We start from the raw sequence: 23,490 nt of genomic DNA on the forward strand, positions 1-23,490 counted from the left end.
ACTGCCCAGTGTCACAAACCCCACATCTCAGCCGATCACGGCCACCCACAAGATCCCGCATCCGAGCAGCGACACACCAGCACACTCACCCGCCAAGACCTCATCACCGCGCTCACACCCCAGACTCGTCACGGTCACAAACGCAAAACAACACACACACACACACACACACACACACACGTACACGCGCATTCACAGGCCTGAGCTCCGGCCTCCACACACTCGTCCGCGCCCGGAGAAGCCCGGAGCCTCCTCACCGTGAGCGCCTCCAACGTGAGGACACGGATCACCCAAATTCACCACTAGGAGATAGCGGACTTCTGAGGGGAATTAGAAGTCAAAGGTCAAGCGCAGCGCGGGGATCTGTGGGAAATGTAGTCCAAGGCCGACATGAACACCTAATACCGAGAAGCAGGCGGCAAGGGCCGCGCTGCTCTGGCCCGGCCCCGCGGAGGCTCCTGGGAGGTCCAGCCTGCGCCGGAGGACGCAGGCGCAGACGGCTGGCCAGTGGCCGAGGGTGAGGCTGGCGGGGGTACGCCGATCGCGGAGGAGGCGTGTGATGCCGGGACCGTGGGAAGGTGGAGACTGGAAGTGGGAGCCAGGGAAGGCAGTGGAGGGAAGCAGGAGCCTGGGCTGGGGAAAGCGAGGAGGGCAGCGGGAACCTGGGCCGAGAGAACCGAGGAGGGCACCGGGAGCCCGAGGCGGGAGTAAGCGCCGTGAGGGCTGGGTTTTTGTCTGTTTTCTCCGTGCCCCCCTCGCCCCGAGGAAAACCCCAAAGCCCGGCAGGCACACAGCAGGCGCTCAGCTTGTGTGGCTTTTTGCGCCTGTCTCTTGTGTGTTTGGGCGCGTGTTACTTCGTATGACGTTGTGGAACCGACTGTTGATAAAAGCGATAGGGTCTCTGTGTCTGATTTTTAACTTAGGGCGAGTTGATTTGTGTTTGAGACTGTATGCGATTGTGGAGAGGTAACAGTAAGGGGTCTGTGAGGGAATTTTTGTTACTTTGTGTAGAATTACGGGCTTTGTGAGGTGGTGCATGGCATAGGGGTCTGTGGGATTGCTACTTGTGTAGTGGGTGATACTGTAACCGAATATGTCTAATTTTTTAGGTATTTCGTGTGCACATCCACAGTGGTTATGAGTGTGGGTCACTCTGTGACTGAAATGGAGTGCTTGAGAAACTGGGAGCATAACTGTCTAGTCGGGTATGTATTCTTTAGGTTATGTGAATATTGGCCATCTTATGTGCCTGTAGAATTAGACTCTGTGGTATTTAAACAAGTAAAATAGTTTTTGTTTTTTTTGTTTTTAATGGAGAGGAAGAAGTAAAATTAAAATAATTTCCAGGTGGTGGGATTGTATGAGGGTAGTGGTGGTTCAGTGGTAGAATCCTGGTTGGAGTCCAGCCAGCACACCTCAGGCACAGCTACCACTCATCTGTCAGTGGAGGCTTGTCTTTGCTATGATGCTGAACAGGTTTTAGGGGAGCTTCCAGACTAAGAGACTAGGAAGAAAGGCCTGACGATTGATCTGTTTCCAAAAGTCAGCCAGTGAAAACCTTATGGATCACAATAGCCTGAACCTATTGTGCATGGGGTTGCCATGAGTTAGGGCTGACTCCATGACAGCTAACAACAGGATTATATACTGCGAAACTCCATATGGGCTAATGAATAATATGTTGAAATGAACAGAATACCATTGGGAGCACACAGAAAAAAACTTTCTCCCGCAATTGCCACTCTGAAAATTTGGGTGAAATTTTTCTTCTGGATTAATTCCTGGGCAGCGTCAGTAATTTTAGATGTTTTAAGATAATAAAACATTTTTTTGACTATTTAAACACAAGCTCAATCTCTTAATAAAACAATAACTTAGCTAAATAAAATACTCACTGTAAAAAAAATCAACACTTCAAACTTTTTTAAAGCAAAAACTCCCTCCTGCTGGAAACCTGCCTTGTGAAAGGGTACATGATAGTTTCTTCTCTAATTCCCCCACCTCTATTTTGTCTCCTTTCCCTCTAGGTGGGTGGTCTCCAGCTCTAATTGACTGGGAGCTAGAAATGGGAAGAGAAGTCAGGGAAAAGAAGAGGTTAACATGACTGGTACCATTATAATTTCGTGTAAGTCATATTTGCCTTCCAAGAGAACACCCATGCTGGGATTCTCCAGATGAGCTTTCCTTTTCATGAGCACCGTCTTTTTTCCGGCTGCCTCTTCATGCTTCCTCTGGGCATGCGGTGGCCTACCCCTGCTGATGGGTCTGGTTGTCCTCCCAGGCAGTCCTTTTGGACAAGATCCAAGGTAACCCAGGCAGGCTTCATCTATGGAGTCCCCATCTAGAGCTTGGGTGAAAATTAGCCACCTCTGTCAGTTTGCCCTCCGAAATTCTGGAAACATGTAAATTGTTCTCAAGCATTCTGTCATCACTTTGGTTCCACTTTTCTTCCCCCTGGAAACAATGTTCTAAAAATAATTTACTTTCTTAAAGAGACACTCTCCTCTCGCAGCCTGTTCAACCTCTTGAAGATGTTTAATGGTCACAAAACTTTATAGCCAACTGCTTTATGTTACTTTAGTATGAGGGACACTGAAAAATCTTGTTTCACTCACTATCTTTGGAATATCAGCTGAAGCTGAAAGAAAAGATTTCTAATTTAGCATACTGATACAAATCATCAGTGATAACAATTTAGAAACCCAGGAGGATTGTTGGAAAACAATATGAACAAATCAGTGGGCTTCATATACATGTATGTGCCCATGCATATGTATCAGGAAACTCTGGAAAACAGATTTTATTCATAATGTCCATCAAAATTATGAGATACAAAGACATCAACTTAGTAAACTGTATAATGTGCAAAAAAAAAAAAATTTCCTGAGGGACCCAAAAATTAAGACTTGAGTAAAAGGACAGGAAGATACAGCTTGATAAAGACGTCAAAACTCCCTACCATTTTGTACAGTTTCATTGAAATTTCAGTAAAATTTTTGGACTTTCTAAAGCCCTTACGAGAAAATAAACCAGAAATTCTGAAAGAGAAACATCATGAGGGGGGAAGTAGCCCTATCAGATACTAAAATACGTTGTAAAACTAATTACTATAGAATGATCTGGCAGTTAAATGAAAAATCAGTGGAAGCAAGTATAAAGTCCAGATGTACTCAAATATGTAAAAGAAAAACCAAACCAAACCCGTTGCTGTCGAGTTGATTCTGACTCATGGTGACCCTACAGGACAGAGTAGAATGGCCCCATAGGGTTTCCAAGGAGTGGCTAGTGGATTTGAAGTGCCGACCTTTTGGTTAGCAGTCAAACTCTTAACTACTGTACCACCAGGGCTCGATGTAAGAGAAAGTATATAATAAAAATAGTAGTTTTGATCAGTGGAGGAAATACAGATTATTGAATACATGGTTGTACTAAACCAGATGGCCAAATAGTTTTGTTTTTGTTTTTGTAAGTGTATTTTTGCATACAAAAAACACACAGTCAGACGAGAAACTATAAAAAATTATTAGTAACTCATACCACAGATAAAGGATCAATTTTCTTCCTTTAAAATACCAATCTGGAATTAAAAAATAACCCAAGAGAAAAATCTAAGACTTACAGGAGATGGTTCACAGGCAAGAACTGTTTCTTAAACAAAAAAAACTTAACTATCCTCACAGCAAGAAAAATATAAGTTAGAATCATAATTTACACCTAATAGATGGGTAAGCATAAAAACGTTTTTAACAACTGTATTTACCAGGGGTGTTGGGCGACAGGTATTCTCATATATTGATGGTGATAATATAAATTGGTGCAACCTTAATGGACAGCAGTTTGAAAGTAGTATCAGTGAGCTGCATAGGTGAGAAAGGCAGTGTTGGAGGCGAGAGGTTTCCCAAAATCATCCTGCCGCCCCAAGAGCGTGTAGCTGGCATTGGGGAAAGGAAATTTTATCGAGCTCATTTTCCGCCCCATATTTATATGGCCAAGGACCAAAGCAAAGGAAATGGAGGCAGTTTTAACTGAGCCATAAATCATAAGGGACCTGTGAGCCAAGTGTAGTCTCATGTGGCTTCTTTTTTGTCTTTGCTTCTTAGGAACTGCCCTTTTTCTAAAGAGAAGCCCAAAGGAGGACTGGTCACCTCTTGCATATCTTAAAACCATGGCTCAGGTGAGGTAATATTTGCTCTCTCCTTTCTAAAATAGTCACACACACACACACACACACACACACACACACCCCGCTTTTTTTAAGGATATTTGAGCATTTGCTTTCCTGTCCTAAGGAAGGGTTCCCTTTTAGGCACCTGGCCCCTATATCTTCCCATATTAGTCAGATAAGCCTGTACCTTCCCCAGATGTTCCTCCTAATTTTAACTGAGTGGGTATATCATTCAGTATCTCCTTTCTCAGGCTTCTCCCTGAAGCCGTGCTGAAAGAAGCATGCATTCCCTCAAGCTACATTAGAATATATCACTAAAGGAAGCTATCTTGTCTAGACAGTGATTTGCTATCTAAAGGATGAGTGCTTAGAAAAGCTTTAATCATGTCCACAGACCTGAGTTTTCCAGTAAATCAAGATGGCGGTGGAATTGATAGATTGCAGTATTAATAAGTGGCAAGAAGCCCTGTTTTTCAAGACTTTCAGAATTGGAGATACGATTGGCATCTGAGAATCTCTTTTTACTGTCTGGTTTTTCAGTTTGCTTATAGCTGCTAAATAACAATTCCTAAAAAAGCTGTGACCTACCAATGGCATTCTTTCTGGTATTCTGATGGTTTTAGAAATACATATCTTCTAGTTTTATATTTGGATGCAAATATACTGAACTAACTTTTGAAATACCGTAGTCTTGGTTTTAAATACACTACACTGCCTCGTTCTTTTTTTTTTTTTTAAGAAAACTTATCTTTATGTCTGTTGGTTCTCTTCTCTTTAGAGTCTTCAGTTCCTTCTTCACAATCTACCACTATCATTCTAATGATGCCCAAATAATTTTAATCCTAAACCTGTCTGGAGTGTCAGAACCTGTATGTACCCTCCAATGAGATATCACTTCCTGCGTGCTCCACAGAGACTTCAAGCACATGTCCACGATTCACCTCATATGTCCTTTTACCATCCTGTTCTTTTTTCTGCTTTTTTCCAATCTGCTTATGACCCCACCACCTACCCAGTGGTTAATGCACGTAACCCAGTTAGATATCGTTTCTTCTGCTGTACAGCTATTTCCTGGCAGATCCTGTTCCTCATGTCATAGTTCCTCCATCCCATCTGTTTGAGTGCCTCTCTCACAGTGGTCACTTGTCTTCCTGTGTAACACACTAAAGTTCTTTTCCGGTCCTCCAAGTGCTCCCACCAGTGCTGCTTACATATCTTTGTGTTTCTTATGCTTTAGATCCAGAACACCTCAGAGGAATGTGTAAGACAGCCTGTTAGGGGAAAGGAAAGGATCAGAATGCCCATTAACAGTTTAAATTCAAGAACCCCCTTTGCTGTTGAGTTGATTCCGACTCATAGTGACCCTACAGGACAGCATATAATTGCCCTATAGGGTTTCTAAGGAGCAGGTGGTGGATTCGAACTGCTGACCCTCTGTCAACAGCTGAACTCTTAACCACTGCACCACCAGGGCTCCCAAATTCAAGAACAGTAATCATTAATAACAATACGGACTTTTCCAATCCATGCATGTGATGTTCTCTTTTATTTTAATCTTTAATTTCTCTTAGTAATGTTTTATTTTCAGTGTACCAGTCTTGGAAGTGTTTTATTACATTTATCTCTGTGTCTTGCAAATGTTTTGCTACATTAGTCCCTAGCTATTCATGATTTTGGGGTCCTGGTGACTCAGTGGTTAAGAGCTCAGGCTGCTAACCAAAAGCTGCTCCTTGGAAACACTCTGAGGCAGTTCTACCCTGTCTTGTAGGATCGCTGTGAGTTGGAATGAACTCGACGGCAGTGGGTATTCATACTTTTATGCTATTGTAAATGGTACCGATTTTTATTTCACTTTTCCATTGTTCATTTATTTTATATGAAAATGTAACAGATTTTTCTATACTGACCTGCAGTCTTCCTAGACTCATTTATTCTAGTACCAGTAATTGTTTCATGTTCTTTAGGATCTTCTACATAGACAACCATGTCATGTGCAAATAGTGACTTTTCCTTCTTGCTTTCCCATCTGTATTCCTTTTGTTTCTATTTCTGGCTTTATAATATTGAATAAAAATGGTAAGAACAGACATTCTTACTTTATTCGTGATCTTAGGGGAAAAATGTTCAGTCTTTCACATGAGTCTATTAGCTGTAGGTTTTACATAGATGTCCTTTCACATACGTCTGTCAGCTGTAGGTTTTACATAGATGTCCTTTCACATACATCTCTCAGCTGTAGGTTTTACATAGATGTCCTTTCACATACGTCTGTCAGCTGTAGGTTTTACATAGATGTCCTTTCACATACGTCTCTCAGCTGTAGGTTTTACATAGATGTCCTTTCACATGCGTATATTAGCGTAGGTTTTACATAGATGTCCTTTCACATGCGTATATTAGCGTAGGTTATACATAGATGTCCTTCAATAGGTTGAAGAAGTTCCTCCATATTACTAGTTTGCTGGGCGTTTCTATCATGAATGGGTATTGAATGTTACCAGAGGCTTTTTTGCGTCATACAGTTTTTCTCTGTTCTCTATACGGTGAATTATGCTGAATAATTTCGAAATGTTGAACTAGCTTAGTAGTCCTAGGATAAACCTCACTTGGTTAAAACATACTGCTTTTTTATATATTGCTTGATGAATTTGCTAATATTATTAAGGCTTCCCGTGTCTGTTCATGAAGGATACTGTTCTGTAGTTTCCTTGTAATGACTTTGTCTAGCTTTGGTGTGAGGGTAGTACTGCCTCATAAAACGAGTTGGGGAATATTCTCTCTCTTTTAGTTTTCTGAAAAGGTTTGTGTAGAGTTGGTATTATTTCCTCCTTAAATGTTAGGATTCACTAGTGAAGCCATTTGAGCCTGTGGTTTTCTTTGTGGTAAGTTCAGCAGAAATAGGGCTACTCAGGTTATCTTTCTTTTGAGTGAACTTTTTTAGTTTGTGTTTTTCAAGGAATTTTTCCATTTCATCTAAGTTATAAAATTTATTGGCATAATGTTGTCCAGAGTATAGTTTATCCTTTTGATCACTGTACAGTCTGCAGTGATGCCCCCTCTTTTGCTCCTGTTATTTGTAATTTGTGTCTCTCTCTTTTCCTTTGTCTCTCTGGTTTATCAGTTTCATCGATAGTTTCAAGTCAGCTTTTAGTTTCTTTGATTTCTTCTACTGTTTTTAATTTACGGGGACTTTATGGCACGGAATGTAGTTTAAGGTAGTGCATATTCTGTATACTCTTGAATGTTTATTCTGGTCCTGTTAGGTTGTTAGAGTATTCTCTAAACATCAGAGAGGTCAGATTGGTTGATTGTGCTGGTAAAGCCTTCATATGCTTAATTTTCAGCCTACTTGCTCTAGCAGTGTCTGACAGAGGAAGGTTGAAATCTTCAACTATAATTTTTTCCTTTCAGTTCTTTTGGTTATTGTGTATTTCAAAGTTCTGCACCATCCTCACGATCATTGCTATGTTTGAGCCCATTGTTGCAGCCCCTGTGTCAGTCCATCTTGCTGAGGGTCTTCCTCTTTTTCTCTGACCCTCTACTCCCTCTACTAAGCATGATGTGCTTCTCCAGGGACTGGTCCCGCCTAATAACATGTCCAAAGTACATGAGACAACGTCTCGCAGTCCTTTCTTGTAAGAAGCATTCTGGCTGTTCTTCTTCTAAGACAGGTTTGTTCGTTCTTCTCACAGCCTACGGTATATTCTTCCCCAGCATCATAATTCAAATGCATCAGTTCTTCTTTGGTCTTCCTTACCCATTGTCCAGCTTTTGCATGCATATGAGGCAATTGAAAATACCATGGCTTCGGTCAAGTGCACCTTAATCTTTAAGGTGACATCTTTGCTTTTTAACAGTTGAAAGAGGTACAATATGTTGTTTGATTTCCTGACTGCTACTTCCATGGGCGTTGATTGTGGATCCAAGTAAAATGAAATCCTTGACAACTTCAGCATTTTCTTCTTTTATCATGATGTTGGTTTTTGGTCCAGTTGTGAAGACTTTTGTTTTCTTTATGTTAAGGTTTAATCTATATTGAAGGCCATGGTCTTTGATCTTCATCAGTAAGTGCTTCAAGTCCTCCTTACTTTCAGGAAACAAGGTTGTGTGATCTGCATGTTGCAGGTTGTTAATGAGTCTTCCTGTAATCCTGATATCGAGTCTTTCTTCATATAGTCCAGCTTCACAGATTATTTGCTCAGCATACAGATTGAATATGTATGGCAAAAGGATACAACCCTGACGCATACCTTTCCTGATTTTAAACTGCACAGTATCCCCTTGTTCTGTTCAAATGACTGTCTCTTGGTCTATGGGCAGGTTCTGCATGAGTACAATTAAGTGTTCTGGAATTCCCATTCTTTGCAATGTTACCGGTAATTTTTTATGATCGACACAGTCAAATGCATTTGAATAGTCAGTAAAACACAGATAAACATCTTTCTGATATTCTCTGCTTTTAGCCAAGATCCAGCTGACATCAGCAGTGATAATCCCTCATTCCACGTCTTCTTCTGAATCCAGCTTGAATTTTTGGCAGCTCCCTGTCAATGTAGTGCTGCAACCATTTTTGAATTACCTTCAACAAAATTTTACTTGAGTGTGATATTAATGATATTGTTTGATAGTTTCTGTATTCTGTTGGATCACTTTCTTTAGAATGGGCACAAATATGGACCTCTTCCAGTCAGTTGGTCAGGTAGCTGTGTTCCAAATTTCTCGGCATAGACAAGTGAGTGCGTCCAATGTTGCATCAATTTGCTTAAACATCTTATTTGGTATTCCGTCAATTCCTGGAGCCTTGTTTTTCGCCAGTGTTTTCAGTACAGCTTAGACTTCTTTGTTCAGTACCATTGTTTCTTTGTCATATGCCACCTCCTGAAATGGTTGAACGTTGACCAGTTCTTTTTGGTACAGTGAGTATGTATTCCTTCTACCTCTTTTTGGTGCATCCTGCATTGTTCAGTATTTTGCCCATAAAATCCTTCAGTATTGCAACTCGAGGCTTGAATTTTTTTTTTTTTCCCTCCAGTTCTTTCAGCTTGAGAAATGCCAAGCATGTTCTTCCTTCCTTTTGGTTTTCTAACTCCAGGTTTTTGCATATTTCATTTTAATACTTTACTTTGTCTTCTTGAGCCGCCCTTTGAAATCTTTTCAGTTCTTTTACTCATCATTCTGTTTGCTGTATCTACTCCACATTCAAGATCAAGTTTCAGAGTCTCTTCTGACATCTATTTTGGTCTTTTCTTTCTTTGCTGTCTTTTTTAAAGACTTTTTGCTTTCTTCTTGTATAATGTCCTTGATGTCATCCCACAACTCATCTGGTCTTTAGTCATTAGAGTTCAGCATGTTAAATCTGTCACAACTTACTTGGAGTTAATACTGAAATATTAAGATAAAATACATAAATCTTGCAGCATTTTTAGTTCTGTTTACTGCTCCTCCATTTTTAATATTTTTGCGGCCATATGCATGATACCTCTGTTCATAATAAAAAGCGTTAAAATGTTTATTGGAAGGAAACAGCAGTAAGGCTTCAAGACCTAGTTTTCGACAAAGAATTCTTAGGTATGACACCAAAAGCTTGAGCAGCAAAAGATGAAATAGATAAAATCAGCTTCATCAAAATTTAAAACTTTTGTGCATCAAAAGACATTATGAAGAACATAAAGAGACAATCCACAGAATGAGCAAAAATATTTGGGAACTATATATCTCATAAGAATTTAATATCCAGAATATATAAAGAACTCAACAAGAAAAAAACAAACAACCCAATTAAAAAATGGGCAAAATTTTGAATAGACAGTTCTCCAAAGAAGATATACAGTTGGCCAGTAAGCACATGAAAACATGCACAATATCATCAGTCATTTGTGGTGGTATTGGGTGCCATCGAGTCGATTCCAAAGGATATGACCCCATGTGGCAAGGTAGGACTGCCCCCATAGGGTTTTCTTGGCTGTAGTCTTTACAGAATCAGATCACCAGGTGTTTTAGTTATCTCTCACAGAAATACCACCAGTGAATGGCTTTAGCAAAGAGAAATTTATTCTCTCACAGTCTGTGAGGCAAAGTCCAAATTCAGGGTCCCAGCTCTGTCATCTCTGGGGGAAGGTCCTTGTCGTCATTCTGCCCTCATCTAGGAGCTTCTCAGTGCAGGGACCCTGGGTCCAAAGGATGCGCTTGCTCCTGGCTCTTCTTTCTTAGTAGTAGGAGGTTCCCCTCTCTCTCTGCTTGCTTCTCTCTTTTATATCACGAAAGAGATTGACTTAAGACATAACCTAATCTTGTAGGTTGAGTCCTGCCTCATTAACATAACTGCCACTAATCTTGCCTTATTAACATCATGGAGGTAGGATTTACAATGCCTAGGAAAATCATATAAGATAATAAAATAGGGGACAGTCACACAATACTGGGAATCATGGCGTAGGCAAGTTGACAGACGTTTTGGGGGGACACAATTCTATCTATGACACCGGGTCTTTCTCCTACAGAGCCACTGGGTGGGTTTGAATCACCAGCCTTTCGGAGTGCAGCTGAGCACTTAAATCATTGCACCACCAGGGCTCCTTAGGGAAATGCAAATCAAAACGGTATGAGATACCACTTCGCACCCACTAGGATGGCCAATATCAGGAAAAAGGTAAGTAACAAGTGTTGGCGAGGAAGTAGAGCAACAGGAACTCTAATCTCTTGGTGGTGGGAATGTACAATGGTACAGCCACTAAGAGTCTGGCAGTTCCTGAAAAAGGTAAACATAGACTTGTTACCATATAATGCTGTAATTCTCCTCCTCGGTACATACCCAAAATACTTGAGAGCAGGGACTCAAACAGATACTTGTACACCAGTATACCTTGCAGCATTATTCACAAGAGCCAAGAGGTGTAAACAACCCAAGTGTTTATCAAGAGACGAATGGATAAACAAAATGTGGTATATTTATATAATGGAATATTACACAGCCATAAAGAGAAATAAAGTTCTGATACGTGCTACAGTGTGGATAAACCTTGAAAACATGCTTAGTGAAATAATCAGACACAAAGGACAAATACCATATGACTCCACTTATATAAAAGACTTAAAACACACACATGCATATAGACAAAAATTGTTAGTGGTTAGCAGGGATTGGGGGAGAGGAAGATGGGGAGTTATTGGTTGTGGGGTACTGAGTTTCTGTTTAGGGGAATGCAAAACAGCTGAAAATGGATAGTGGTGATGGTTGGCACAACATGATCGTAACCCTTTCATGACTGAATTATTTTTTACTTTTAATTTCTTGTCAATACATTTCTTCATTAATGGAATGCATGCCGAATCATTGAGTGTGTCTGAATTTTTGGTAGGTAATATGGATTTTGATACCTATATTATGTGGGACACATATGTCCCTCTGGCCCCTGGGGTAGACTGGTGGTACGTCAGGTGCACTGTGTCTCATGCAGGTGCCTGAGGTATTATCGTGAACGTGGAATCATCATGAGAAACACAACTTCCAGATAACACAGAGGAACCCGGAAATATACTCACAAGGCTTATCTTGGTGTACAAAAGCCAAAAGCATGACCCCTTACAATACCCTGTAAAAACAGGAATTGGCGGCACACGCCCACTGCTTCCATTTCAAACAGCCATACAGATCCCACCTGCAGGCAGCACATACTGTCAGTAGGGAAGTAGCTGCCCAGTAAACCTGAGAGGTGGGAAATACAGGTGGACGCCAGATGTCACACAGGTCTTTAATGTCATTGAACTGTGAACTTAAATATGGTTGTAATGGCATATGTTTTGTTATACGTATGTTGTTGTTAGCTGCCATTAAGTTGGCTCGAAACTCATGGTGGCTCCATGCACAAGAGAATGAAACACTGCCCGGTGCTGTACCATCCCCGTGATGGGTTGCAGATCAGACCATTGTGACTCAGAGTGTTCACTGGCTGATTTTCAGAAGTCCACTGCTAGGCCTTACTAGCCTGTCTTAGTCTAAAAGCTCTGCTGAAACCCGTTCAGCATTGTAGCAACATGGCGGCCTCTGCCGACAGACAGGCGGTGGCCGCACTGCAGGAGCACTGGCTAGAAGTTGGACCCGGGCCTCCTGCATGGGAGGTGAGAGTGCTACCCCTGAACCACCAATGCCTTCTGTATTTTACCACAATAATAAAAAGAAGTTTTGGAGACAAAAAGTTTTACTTTGTCTACAGCTAAGAATGATTTTTACAGTTTAAATGTCTGAAAAAAATAAAAACAAATTTATTTTGTGGCATCCTTTGTCTGCTAAATCCAACATCTGGGCCCACTACAATTATTTTTTATAACTGTCTTTTTCCCGAGTATGGGTCATATTCCCCCTCCTTTTTTGTTTTGCTTTATTTGCATGTCTAGTAATTTTTTTTCTAGAAAATTGGGCATTATGAATAATATATATATATATAAATCTGTTGCCCTTAAGTTGAGTCCAGTTCGTAGTGACCCTGTGGGACAGAGTAGAACTGTCCCATAGGGTTTCCAAGGAGCCGCTGACAGATGCGAATTGCTGACGTTTTGGCTAGCAGCCGTATCTTTTAACCACTGTGCCACCAGGGCTCTTTTATATATGTATATATATACACACACACGCACACATACATACATATATATAAACCTACTTCCCATCAAGTTGATTTTGACTCATGGCAACCCCATGCGTTACACGGTAGAACTGTTCCATAGGGTTTTCTTGGCTGTAATCTATATGGAAGCCAAATGCCTTTTACCCGTCATTGGATCGGTTCGAACAGCAAACCTTTAGGTTAGTAGTCAAGGGTGAAATGCCTGTGCCACCTGGACCTTTAATGTGTTATCGTGACTGAATTCTGTTGTGTCTGTTACGTTTTTCTGAGGATTACCGGGTTTTTGTTCTAGCAGGTGATTAAACTTCCAATTAAGTTGGGATAAAACATCAAGCTCTGTCTCTCCCCTCTGTGTAAAGCCGCTGATACTTCCCCTGGTTCTTCAGGCTTCCAGCTGACGCTTCTGACCTGGTCCCCTGGTAGGAGGGATGCATTCTCCCTTGTGTTCCTATAACTTAGTTTCAGTCAAGGATTTAGTAAGTGTATACTTAGATATGAGGGCTTCCTTTCTGCAATTCTCTTGCTTCCAGGGGTTCACGCCTTTCCAGCTGTTTTGTCAGCCCCAAGCTCTGACACCTCAATCCAATAAGACTTCACTTTTCTTGCGCTTGAGCTGTGAAAAGGCTGTGGAATGCCCTCAGTCAAAAAAAGCAGAAGGCTCAGAAATCTTACTGGGTGCAGTTCTGTTTTTCAAGGAAAGAGCCCTCTCTGGTTTCTTTCTGCTTTTTGCTAAGCCTCCTGTAGTTTCCACAGACATGCACAATTTAACTATCAGCCAGTGGGGGGTATGGTTTATACTCATATTTTGGTTTCATTCTCTCTGCAGTCCTCTCAATTCCAGATGTCTCCCTAAATTTCAAGCTGCCCTGCTGGCCTTAAATTCTGTCCTCTACCACCTTGAGCAAGTAAAGAGTGTGATCCATGTTGTATTAATTTTTGTGTGTGGTGAGAAGTTAGGACCCAGCTTCATTGTCCCAGCACAATTTGTTAAAGAGACTGTTCTTCCCCCATTGAGTAGACTTGGCACCTTAGTTGAAATTCAGTTAGCCATAGGTTTATGGATTTATTTTTGGGCTCTCAGCTCTATTCTGTTGACTTACATGTCTGTCCTGATGTCGGTACCACATTGTTTTGATTACTGAAGTTCTGTAGTAAGCATTGAAATCAGGAAGTGTCAGTCCTCCAGCTTTGTTCTTTTTCAGGATTGTTTTGACCATTTGGGGTCCCTTGCAATTCTATATGAATTTGAGGATTGGCTTTTCCATTTCTGCAAAAAAGGCGGGTGGGATTCTGATGAAGATTGCATTGAATCTGTAGATCACTTTGGGTAGTTTCAACATCTTAATGATACTAAGCTTTCTGATCCAAGAACAGAGGATGTCTTTCTGTTTACTTAGGCCTTCTTTAATTTTTTTTAGCAGTGTTTTGTAGTTAAGTGTATAAGTCTTTCATCTTCTTGGTTAAATTTATTCCTGGTGATTTTGTTCTCTAGATACCATCATAAATAGAATTGTTTTGTTAATTTCCTTTTCAGATTATTTATACTGGTTGATAGAAACACAACAGATTTTTTTGTGCATTGACCTTGTATCCTGCAATTTTGCTGACTACACCTATTACCTCTAGTAGCTTTCTGGTGTATTCTTTGAGATTTCTATATATAGGATCATGTCATCTGTGAATATAGTTTTACTTCTTCCTCTCTAATTTGGTTGCCTTTTATTTCTTTTTCTTGCCTCATTCCTTTGGCTAGAACTTCCAATACAATATTGAATAATAGTGGTGAAAGCTGACATGCTTGTCTTGTTGCTGATCTTAGGAGGAAAAATTTCAGTTTGTCACCATTGAGTTTGCTGTGAGCTTTTCTTAAATACCCTCTATTATGTTCCTCTATGCATTTTTTTACTGCAGTAGAAAATGTATAACAAAAAGATCAGACTTACTGACCTGATAGAGACTGGAGAAACCCCAAGAGTATGGTCCCCACACACCCTTTTAGCTCAGGAATGAAGTCACTCCTGAGGTTCACCCTTCAGCCAAAGATTAGAACCCACACCCAGTGCCGTCAAGTCGATCCCAAAGATTAGACGGGTCATAAAACAAAACGAGACTAAATGGGCACACCAGCCCAGAGGCAAGGATGAAAAGGCAGGAGGGGACAGGAAAGCTGGTGATTGGGAACCCAGCGTCGAGAAGGGAAACTGTTGAATATCGTGGGATTGGTAGCCAGTGTCACAAAACAATGTGTGTACTAATTGTTTAGTGAGAAGTTGGTTTGTTCTGTAAACTTTCATCTAAAGTACAATTAAAAAAAAAACAAAAAAACCCTTAGCATTAAAAAAAATTATATATACATGAAAATTTGCCATTTCAACATTTTTTATGTTTATAATTCAGTGTCATTAATTACATTCATCATTTTGTGCAACCATCACCACTGTTTTCAAATTTTTCATCATCCTTCACAGAAACTCGGTGCCCCTTAAGCAGTAACTCCCTTTCCCCCTCCCTTCCATCCCTGGGGGAAACCCTGGTGGTGTAGTGGTTAACTGCTGCGGCTGCTAACCAAAAGGTCAGCAGTTCAAATCTACCAGGCACTCCTTGGAAACCCTATGGGAGCAGTTCTGCTCTGCCCTATAGGGTCACTATGAGTCGGAATAGACTCGATGGCAGTGGGTTTTGGTTTGGTCTGTCCCTGGGAACCACTGTTAAACTTTGGTCTCTCTACATTTGCCTATAAGTGAGATCATGCAGTATTTGTCCTTCTGTGTCTGATTTCTTTCACTCAGGTGTCCCTGGGTGGTGCAGTTAATGCACTTGGTTGCCAACTGAAAGGCTGAAGTTTCAAGTCCACCCAGAGATGCCTTGGATGAAAGGCCTGGCAACCTACTTCCAAAAAACCAGCCATTGAAAACCCTGTGGAGCACAGTTCTACTCTGACACGTATGGGGTTGCCATGAGTCGGAATCGACTCAACAGCAGCTCGTGGTGGTATTTCATTCAGCGTCATGTTGTCAAGTTTCATCTGTGTCATAGCATGTATCAGAGGTTCATTTCTCTTTACAGCTGAGTAATATTCCGCTGTCTGTATATACGGTATCGGTGGGCGCTTAGGTTGTTACACCTATTGCGAATGGCGCTGCAGTAAACGGTGGTGTACGGGTATGTCTGCGTTTCTGCTTTCAAGTCCTTTGGTTATATACCTAGGAGTGGGACTGCTGGGTCATATGGTAATTCGGTGTTGAACTTTCTGAAGAGCCTTCATGCATTTTTGAAACCATATTCTTCCTGCATAACACATCCATGTTAAAGGGAAAAAACATTTACCTCCTAAGTGAAGCCTAAGAAGTTATTCTTGCCTTGTGGTGCCTACTAACCTAGTACTTCTATCACTGATCTGTAGCACCTTCTTGCAGATATGTGTTAACATGTCTCTGAAACCATAGCTTCTGATGAGCATGGACAGTGTTCTGGCTCTCCAGTAAACTCAAACAGTTATTAGGCCCAAAGTGACCTTACAGTAAATACTTTTAGAATGAGTTACTAAATAAATGCAGTGGTAGGTATTTCTACCTTGATTTTTTATCTTTTCTCTACACTATAAACCACGAAACAATGAAATGAGAGCCTTCCTTTACATTTGCATATGGATGCTACAAAGGAACAGGGTCACCGTTCCAATCCATTACAGGGATCAGTGTCATTCAAAGACGTGACTGTAAACTTCACCCGGGAGGAGTGGCAACACCTGGATCCTGCTCAGAAGACTCTGTACATGGACGTGATGTTGGAAAACTATTGCCACCTTGTCTCTGTGGGTAAGGAACACTCTTGCTTGAAACTTTAAGTGACACGCATTTAATTTCAGAGTGTGTAACCCTGAATTCCAGGGCTAAAGGATGATGAACTAACTTTCAGTTAGCAAAAAATCTGATGGTGGTATCACCTGGCTGGTGCAGAGTGCTAAGCTTGCTGATCCACAAATGAATACTGTAATTTTCTCAGCACTGAAACTGCGTCTTAGGCATCTTCACAGGTGTTGAAGCCCAACAACTTGAGCTTAGTCTTATTTTTCCTTATCAGGGTGTCACATGACCAAGCCCGATGTGATCCTCAAGTTGGAGCGAGGAGAAGAGCCATGGACATCATTTGCGGGTCATACCTACTTAGGTGAGTTTCTGAGTCCCAGGCAGATGCAATCTAGTGGCAATTACATCGTACAAGTGGTCTGGTTGTGGGTGGCACCTTGAAAATGTTGTAGGAGTGTCCTCTTAAAGGCTCCTAATCTTCGAAGTGACCTCATGCCTCAAACACTGAACACCATACTTTGAGATATCACCGTCCTCAAATACATTCTTTCCTAGTCTTGTTGACGTTATCAGGGATACTCCACTCTTGTTTTTGCTGTTGAGTGCCATCGAATTGATTCTGGTTCATGGTGACCCATGTGACATGGCAGGACTGTCCCATAGGGTTTCCTTGGCTGTAATCTTTATGGAAGCAGATCACCAGGTCTTTTCTTCTGCAGAGCTGCTGGGTGGGTTTAAACCACCAACTTTTCAGTTAGCAGCCAAGTGCTTAACCATTGCACCACCAGGGCTCCTTTATTTCAGTCTTACCCAAAATTTACTATAAGCCTTCCTTCTTTTAGATCTTTTTTCTTGATTTTTGTCTCTTTTTCACATTCTCAGTCTCCTGTCTTGTAGCCATTGTGGCAGATTTCTTTTTAGGCATTTTTAAATCTGCCTTTAAAAAAAGAGAAAATGCTTGCCTCATATTTTTCTTCTTAATGCCAATTTGTTTTCTGTACTCTCAGTTCTCATTTTCACCACAATTTAGGTGTTAATTTTAAAACCCACTTCCCTCACCCCAGGTTGAAAATTTCAGAGTCATAATTTTCTTCAGAAAACCTCTATGGTTTTCATTTTATAGTGCTGCTCATCACCCTTGGTTTTGATAAAATTAACTCATTCTCATTCTCTTCCCCTGAATGCTTATTTATGACTTGATCTGTTTTCTTCACCACTGTGGCCATATTGTCTAGAGTAATGCCTGGCACAAAAGAGTCATGGAGTTTTTTTTTTTTTTTTAATAAATGCATATTGTTTCACTGGACTCTCAGTCTCAGATCTCTAAAGGAATCTGTCTTTATTAACTCCCTCAAATTATAATAATCTCATCCATTCTCAGGACTTAAGCTCCTTGTTTCATCCACTCTAGTCCTTCAGGAATACTACGCTCTGATGATCACCTGTTTTGTTACAGTGTATCAGATATGAAAATCACTAACTTTCCCACCTCTAAAATTCTTTCCCATTATCTGTTTCTATATTGTTTTTCCCCACCATGATGTCAGGTTTATTTTTCTGTCTCTGTCATCCTTTCTTTTTGATGTCTTCATAATTTGTATTATCTACATTCTCTCATGTTGTCATTTGTCAGACATCATAGAAAATGACAACTATCTTATTTCATGCCTCAATTACTGTAATTATTGTTTGTCTTTGCCTTAATTTTTATGTGAAATCTTTCAATTTATATCGTTACTTTCCTGACAAGGTACTGAAACTGCATCTTAGTCATTTTTCAAATACTTGCTCCCTCTTATTTGTCATTATTTATTAATTTCTTTCAAAGGTTGCCACACTAAGGTCTCATCTGGTCTTTCCAGTGTTACTTCTCTTTCTTGCTGAAAACTCTTGACTTATGACCTAGTCTCCTAAATGTTTTCCATACATATAGGCTTTGTCATCCCATCTGTTTTTTATTGTGTTGTGTTCTCCTTTCCAGATACTATATATCTTTTAAGTCTCAAGATTTTTTTCTTCATGAGTTATTCCATATCACATTCACTTTTCCTTTTTCTGAATTCCAGTACTAATTACTATGACACACACACAAAACTCTTGGATATAATCATATAATTTGATACTTAATTGCACATGATTTTTGCTTAAGGTTTCTTTCCTCCATAGATATGACCCTCTGAATTTTCTTTAATGTGAAGCATGTTAGATATTTAGTAGTTACTTCATTAATTGTCCCTGGAGCTATGTCAGTTGATACCTTCCTCATCCATTCAGAAAGCATGTACTGAGAAGTTCCTTTTAAGTATACCTGCTCTGGCATTGTCCTTATAGATGCTGATTGAAATGGCTGTTCTGCCAAATAACCACCTACCTAAGATATACCAAAAAAAAAAAAAATGCTGTTGCCGTAGAAAAAAAAAAAACGTGTTGTTGTGTGTGTGTGTCATAGTAATTAGTACTGGAATTCAGAAAAAGGAAAAGTGAATGTGATATGGAATAACTCATGAAGAAAAAAATCTTGAGACTTAAAAGATATATAGTATCTGGAAAGGAGAACACAACACAATAAAAAAAACAGATGGGATGACAAAGCCTACATGTATGGATTCCAATTCATAGTGACCCTAAGATATACAGTGTTGATATAAACTCAGAAGGCTTCAGTGGAGACAGCCAATAAAATGCTCCTTTCTATGAACATAGATTATCAAAATCTGTGCTTTTATGGAATATTTGATTCAGTAGAAGGTTAACAGAATTGTTAAAAATGTATTTTTCAGAGCATAATTATTTTTAAGAAAATAGTGTTGGGGAAGTGGTGAAGAGTTTTTGAAATCATGAAACAGTAGCAGTTTCTTGAGGGTCTCTAAACATGAGTAGAAATAAGACTAAAGGCAAGCTAACTGACTAAAAGAACATAACCAGAGGCTTGTGATTAAGAAGGAGTAAGGTATTTATGTACCAATAAATACTAGGTCTCACTGAAGCACATGTTATTTGTTTATGGGTGGGACTTATCAGATAAGTAAGTAGACAAGTCTGAAAACGTGTGTGAATATAAAAAGTGAATCTAGGTGATGTAAAATTTTGTTTACAGAAGATCCCTCATATGTTCGTACTAGAGGTAATAGACTCAAAGAAGAAATAGATGATTTCTGAGCCCATTTTTAACACTGTTCACTAGATGCGGCTGTTAGCAGTATAACAAAAGTAAAGTATAGCTATAAATTCATAAGAAAAATACAAGTTAAGTTTAATGAATTAATCCACCCTGTGGTTCCCCATGTGAAAAGCTGGAGTTAAGGAATGTTACTGCATTGGGAAAGACTTTAACCAGTCTTTCCCTAAACCTGGAAAACCAACTAAGCAAATTGAAAAGAGGAATAGTTAGAATTAATGGTCAGGAGTTTCATTATTGAATAATTCTGAAAGAGTTAATTGATGGTAACAGCTATCTGAATACAGCAGTGAATATTTTAAAGTTCTTGTTGGGAATGTTTTCCCCTTACAAGAGAAAATGATTTCCAGCTATACGGAAGACTTGAGCCTAGACTATAGGATTATTTTCTAAACACTAGAAAATTGATGCTGGAAAAAAATTAATTTGCCATTGAAGAGAGAGGGAGAAAGCCAACTGGAAGCATTTTATCACAGTAATCGGGGGATGAGTATATGAAAGGATATGGTCTGATCTTTGCCCTCCAAAAGTAATCCATCTTCTCGTATATTCTCTGAACAAACTTTTCTTGGTCATCCTACTTATAGTTTATAGTGTCCTGGGTAGGCTCAGGTCATTGCCTCTGAATCCACCTATCCAAGCAACAACCCCTCCATTACCATTCTTAGTGTTCTGCTCGCTGCTTCTTGTGTTCATTTCACTTTATGAAGTTCTGGTGCAAAAGGTACTAGTATTCATTGCTTATTTTTTCATCCTTTTTCACATTGAAGCAGGGTTCTTGTTTATGTTTTGTGGTTTTTCCCAGCCAGGGGGTAATTTGTCCTGGGTCCTTTTTGGCCCATATGCTAGGCCTGAAACCACTCAGCCCTAGTACAATTCCTTTCCATAGTACATGTGTGAAGATTCACAAATTGTTATTAATTGTATTGTTTTCTAGAAGAAAGCTGGAAAGCTGAAGACTTCTTAATGAAATCAAAGGAACACCAAGATAAATATTCTAGATCAGTTGTATTCATCAACCACAAAAAACTGATTAAGGAGAAAGGTAATATATACAAAAAGACATTTACTCTAGGCAAAAACTCTGTTAATTCAAAAAATCTACCTTCTGAGTATGGTACTCATGGAACAATTTTTAAAAATGTTTCAGAATTAATCATCAATAATCTAAGCCCTGCAAAAAAGAGACTTGGTGAATGTAATGGATATGGGAAATCATTCCTCAATACTAAGCAAGAGACAGCTCACCCTGGAGTCAAATCCCATAATCAAAGTGGGAAAGCTGTCAGTCATAATGAAGTGCTTATTCAGTATCAGAAGATGGAAACTCCAGCACAGCCACCTGTATATAATGAACGTGAGAAATTTTTCCTTAAAAAGGGAGGCTTAATTACACATAATGGAGCTTACAGAGGGGCAAACCCATCTGAATACAGTAAAAGGAGACGAGCAACCAATATTGAAAAAAAACACATGTGCACTGAATGTGGGAAATCCTTCTGCAGGAAGTCAGTATTGATTCTGCATCAGGGAATTCACACAGAGGAAAAACCCTACCAATGTCATCATTGTGGAAATGCATTTAGAAGAAAGTCATATCTCATTGATCATCAGAGAACTCACACCGGAGAGAAACCCTTTGTTTGTAATGAATGTGGTAAGTCCTTCCGCCTAAAGACAGCCCTCACTGATCATCAAAGAACACATACAGGGGAGAAATCATACGAATGTTCAGAATGTAGGAATGCCTTCAGGTTGAAGTCACACCTCATTCGTCATCAGAGAACTCACACGGGAGAGAAACCATATGAATGCAATGAATGTGGGAAGTCCTTCCGCCAGAAGACAACTCTCTCTCTACACCAGAGAATTCATACAGGGGAGAAACCCTATATTTGTAAAGAATGTGGGAAGTCTTTCCATCAGAAGGCAAACCTTACTGTACACCAAAGAACTCATACAGGGGAGAAGCCTTATATTTGTAATGAATGTGGGAAGTCCTTCTCCCAGAAGACGACCCTTGCTCTTCATGAGAAAACTCATAATGAGGAGAAACCCTATATTTGTAATGAATGTGGGAAGTCCTTCCGCCAGAAAACAACCCTAGTAGCACATCAGAGAACACATACAGGGGAAAAATCCTATGAATGTCCTCACTGTGGGAAGGCCTTTAGAATGAAGTCATACCTCATTGATCATCACAGAACTCACACGGGAGAAAAACCATACGAATGTAACGAATGTGGGAAATCCTTCAGTCAGAAGACAAATCTCAATCTACATCAGAGAATTCATACAGGGGAGAAACCCTATATTTGTAGTGAATGTGGAAAGTCCTTTCGCCAGAAAGCAACCCTCACTGTGCATCAGAAAATACATACAGGGCAGAAATCCTATGAATGTTCTCAGTGTGGGAAAGCCTTTAGCAGGAAGTCATATCTCATTCATCATCAAAGAACTCATACAGGGGAGAAACCATATAAATGTAATGAATGTGGGAAGTGTTTTCGCCAGAAGACAAATCTCATTGTACATCAAAGAACTCACACAGGGGAGAAACCGTATATTTGTAATGAGTGTGGTAAATCCTTCAGTTACAAGAGAAACCTCATGGCTCATCAGAGAACTCACAAGGGAGAAAACATGGAATGCAATAAATAATGTGATTTCTTTGTGCAGCCTTTCCAAATCATTGTAAACTTTTTAGTTAAAAAAAAAATGCTTAAACATGTTAACAATTTTAATCACAAGTGAAATAACTCATCAATTTAATCATGTTTTGCTTACTAGCATACAAAAGGGGTATAATTATTGTTACTGAACTCTATCAGCAGTGAAGCTATTTGAAAAAAATTTTTACTGAATCAGTTTACTAAAACATACATATATGTGTGTGCATGTGTATGTATATATACATACACACACATACATGCAGTGGCAAGATATAGGTATAAGCACCAGTCTCCATAAGGGAAAGAAAATATAAGCTGTATTTCTTATTGAACTCTGGAATAAAAAGTAGTTGTTACTTCCCCAAAGATAACCATTTCCCTGACTTATACCATAAAGTAGTTTTTGCATATTTTAATTTTTATCATACATCATGAATTCTTCTGTGTCTTTGTTTCACTCAACATCATTTTTAAGATTCATACATTACTGCATATGGCAGTAGCGTATTTTCATTCTGTATACTATTCCATTTTAAGAATACACTATTCTGTTGGGGGACATTTGTATATTTTTTTTAATTTTTGTGTTATAATAAAAACACTGCTACATGTACTCTTGTATGTGTCCTCTGATGTGTGTGTGTGTTTCTGTTGGTTCTATACCTAAAAGTGGATGGTGTACGATTTTTTCGGCTATACTATTTTCAGCCAAGCATCTAATTTTGGCGAGAAACAAATCTTAATGTAACCAATATGGAAAGGTCTGTGGCAGTCATTCAAACTAGAGAATTCCTATGAAAAAGCTTATAATGTTATAGTTGTGAGAAGGCCTTTAGTCATGGATATATGAATATAATAAATGTAGAAAGTCCTTTAGCTGTGGCCCAAACGTTACACAACACCAGAGATTTTGTATCGGAAGGAAGTCCTGTAGTTGTCATGATTATAGTGGTACTTTTTGTCATAGCGTACACCTTGTGCAACATCAAAGAATTCATACTAGAGAAAGGGAGGTTAAAAAGGGAAATAGGTGGGTAAAGCTCAA

The 23,490-nt window shown here is 39.7% G+C and overlaps 1 protein-coding gene across 1 annotated transcript; it reads left to right on the forward strand.

Annotated features, from left to right (window-relative positions):
- Positions 1–497: 497 nt before the first annotated feature.
- Positions 498–23,058, forward strand: ZNF567 (zinc finger protein 567). Its single transcript, XM_064293231.1, has 8 exons — positions 498–578; positions 1,110–1,205; positions 2,028–2,125; positions 4,101–4,174; positions 10,666–10,814; positions 16,448–16,604; positions 16,870–16,956; positions 20,711–23,058. Exons 5-8 carry the CDS (start codon positions 10,767–10,769, stop codon positions 22,432–22,434), a joined length of 2,016 nt encoding a protein of 671 aa, XP_064149301.1. The 5' UTR covers positions 498–578; positions 1,110–1,205; positions 2,028–2,125; positions 4,101–4,174; positions 10,666–10,766; the 3' UTR covers positions 22,435–23,058.
- The last annotated feature ends 432 nt before the right edge of the window (positions 23,059–23,490 follow it).

This window comes from Loxodonta africana, chromosome 11 (genome assembly GCF_030014295.1).
Source record: "Loxodonta africana isolate mLoxAfr1 chromosome 11, mLoxAfr1.hap2, whole genome shotgun sequence".
NCBI lineage: Eukaryota > Metazoa > Chordata > Mammalia > Proboscidea > Elephantidae > Loxodonta > Loxodonta africana.

What these genes read in the sequence shown, in the direction of transcription:
- ZNF567 (XM_064293231.1), top strand. Translation starts at nt 10,767, where the DNA reads ATGAGATACCACTTCGCACCCACTAGGATGGCCAATATCAGGAAAAAG. An exon ending in TGGCCAATATCAGGAAAAAG is followed by an intron (nt 10,815 to 16,447) that starts GTAAGTAACAAG and finishes GATGCTACAAAG; the next exon opens with GAACAGGGTCACCGTTCCAA. An exon ending in TGCGGGTCATACCTACTTAG is followed by an intron (nt 16,957 to 20,710) that starts GTGAGTTTCTGA and finishes ATTGTTTTCTAG; the next exon opens with AAGAAAGCTGGAAAGCTGAA.